This window comes from Chlorella variabilis (assembly GCF_000147415.1).
Source record: "Chlorella variabilis unplaced genomic scaffold CHLNCscaffold_3, whole genome shotgun sequence".
NCBI classification, from domain to species: Eukaryota; Viridiplantae; Chlorophyta; class Trebouxiophyceae; order Chlorellales; family Chlorellaceae; genus Chlorella; species Chlorella variabilis.
The window spans coordinates 2131967-2133846 of NW_005435085.1; the positions used below are offsets into that span (position 1 = coordinate 2131967).

The 1880-nt window shown below is 68.4% G+C and overlaps 1 protein-coding gene across 1 annotated transcript in view; it reads left to right on the forward strand.

The window, feature by feature from the left end:
* The window catches only part of CHLNCDRAFT_140901 (hypothetical protein), a gene marked incomplete at both ends in the record, with an annotated part of 7286 nt that extends 6272 nt beyond the window's left edge, over positions 1 to 1014 (forward strand). The window contains 2 exons of the mRNA XM_005850688.1: positions 215 to 579; positions 727 to 1014. Of these exons, the coding sequence (XP_005850750.1) occupies positions 215 to 579; positions 727 to 1014 (653 nt within the window). The remainder of the gene's footprint in view (positions 1 to 214; positions 580 to 726) is intronic.
* Between the last annotated feature and the right edge of the window lie 866 nt (positions 1015 to 1880).

Genomic DNA, 1880 nt, shown 5'->3' on the forward strand with positions numbered 1-1880 from the left:
GATCCCAGGCAACGCCGACGCCACCAACACGTTGTGCGCGATCCAGGTGGGGGAAGGTGGGGGTGGGGGGAAGGACAGGTGTGGGCTGGCTGGGGTGCCGAGGCCCTGCACTACAAGCCCGCTGCATCCGGCCATGCTGCCCTTCCCCACTTTGCACAACGGCACCGGCGCCCGGCCCCCCGGCCCCCCACCGCCCGCCCGCATCTTCCCTGAGGGCTGCAGGAGGACTTCAAGGGCGCCGTGGTGGCCAGCTCCGGGTTTGAGTACCGGGCGGAGCGCCCCCGCGCCGCCACCTTTGTGCGGCAGAAGTGGGGGTGGACGGGGGCGGCGCCGGGGGCATGGGCGGAGCTGGAGTTCGACAGCCGGCAGGCGGCGGGGGGAGGCGAGGCGGCGGCCGGGAATGCAACCGTCCACCCGCAGGCGTCGTATGCCACAGTGTACCTCACCTACCTGCGCTCGTACCAGCGCATGGGCCTGGCCAACATCAGCTGCGCCGCGGGCGGCTGCCGCTGCGTGCCGGGCGCCATCGACAGCACCTGGGACGTGCCCGCCTCCCTGCAGCAGATGCACAAATTTCCGGTGGGTTTGAGGGGTGGGCTTGGCAGGGTGTGCGGGGCGAGCATGGGCAGGGATGCCATTACATCAGGGTCCCATTCCAGCCTCCACCATGCCGACTGGGCGTCCCTTCATTCCTTGCGGCCCCTGCCCCGTCGCACGGATGTGCAGGTCACGCAGCACGAGCGGTGCCGCATCCGCGTGCAGATCTCGCCGCAGCCTGGCGGCGTGCCGTCGGGGGGGCACAAGGTGACGCTGACGGGCGTGATGGTGTCGCACTTCCCGGTGCGCCTGGAGGCGGCGCAGATGGGCGCCGACATCGTGCAGATCGTGTCGGAGGCAAAGTCGGAGGGCGGCGGCGGTGGTGGGAGCGCGGCAGAGGAGGAGCAACGCGAGCCCGGGAAGGGGAAGCGGCCAATGGAGAGGAACGCGCATGCTGATGAAGAGGAGCAGGAGTAACATTGGGGCGCCCTTGACTTCCTGGCTTGCAACCAATGTTTTGCTTATTGTGGTGCACTGGAAAGCGGACAGTACCTGGGGGCCAGCACAATGACTGTCAGAGAGTCGCGAGGAGGGGACACGGGGGAAAGAGGGGATCAAGGGCCTGGACCGCCAGCAGGCGGCGCAAGCGGCTCAGAGACGCCACCCACCCCGGCACAGAAGCTGGAGGAGCGGCCAGGCGGGCGGGCGGGAACCGCCTCAGAGGGCAGGCGACACAGGGGGTCAAGGCTCAGGTCAGATCACACGGGAGAAGGGGGCAGCCAGCTGCCAACGAGGAGAGGGAAGAAAGGGGGATGCCAGAGAAAGCACACCGAGCGGCAGCGCGGCAGGCACAGCAGCGCACGAGCAGGCACAGGCGCACAGGCACTGCAACACACAGCCGGCGGGTCCCCGATGGCGACCGCGGAAAAGCGCAACCACCTCCACTGGTTCCTAGCACACCTCGCACGGCGCAATAGCCAGCCAAGGAGCACCACAGCCAGGCAGCAGCCGACAACGCACGGGCAACCAGATGCAAGCCGGCACAACAGGCGAGCAGCGCGGCAACAAGGCGGCGGGCACAGGGCGGGCAGGCAGGCAGAAGATGGGCAAGAGGGAAGACGGACACCAGAAAAGGAGTGAGGAGGGCACAGTCAGGAGAAAGGCGGGGAAGGGTCAGCGGAGCTGACAGACGATCAAGCAGGGGGAGGAACAGGAGGGGGGCGGAGCCGAACACGGCCGCCGGCGGAGAAGAAAAGGGGTGGGCTGGGCCAAGGCTGCCAACCCAAGAGGCGGGGGCACAGCCCAGGGCCTCAAAATCAGCGGGCACCAGGTGTTACAGTCAC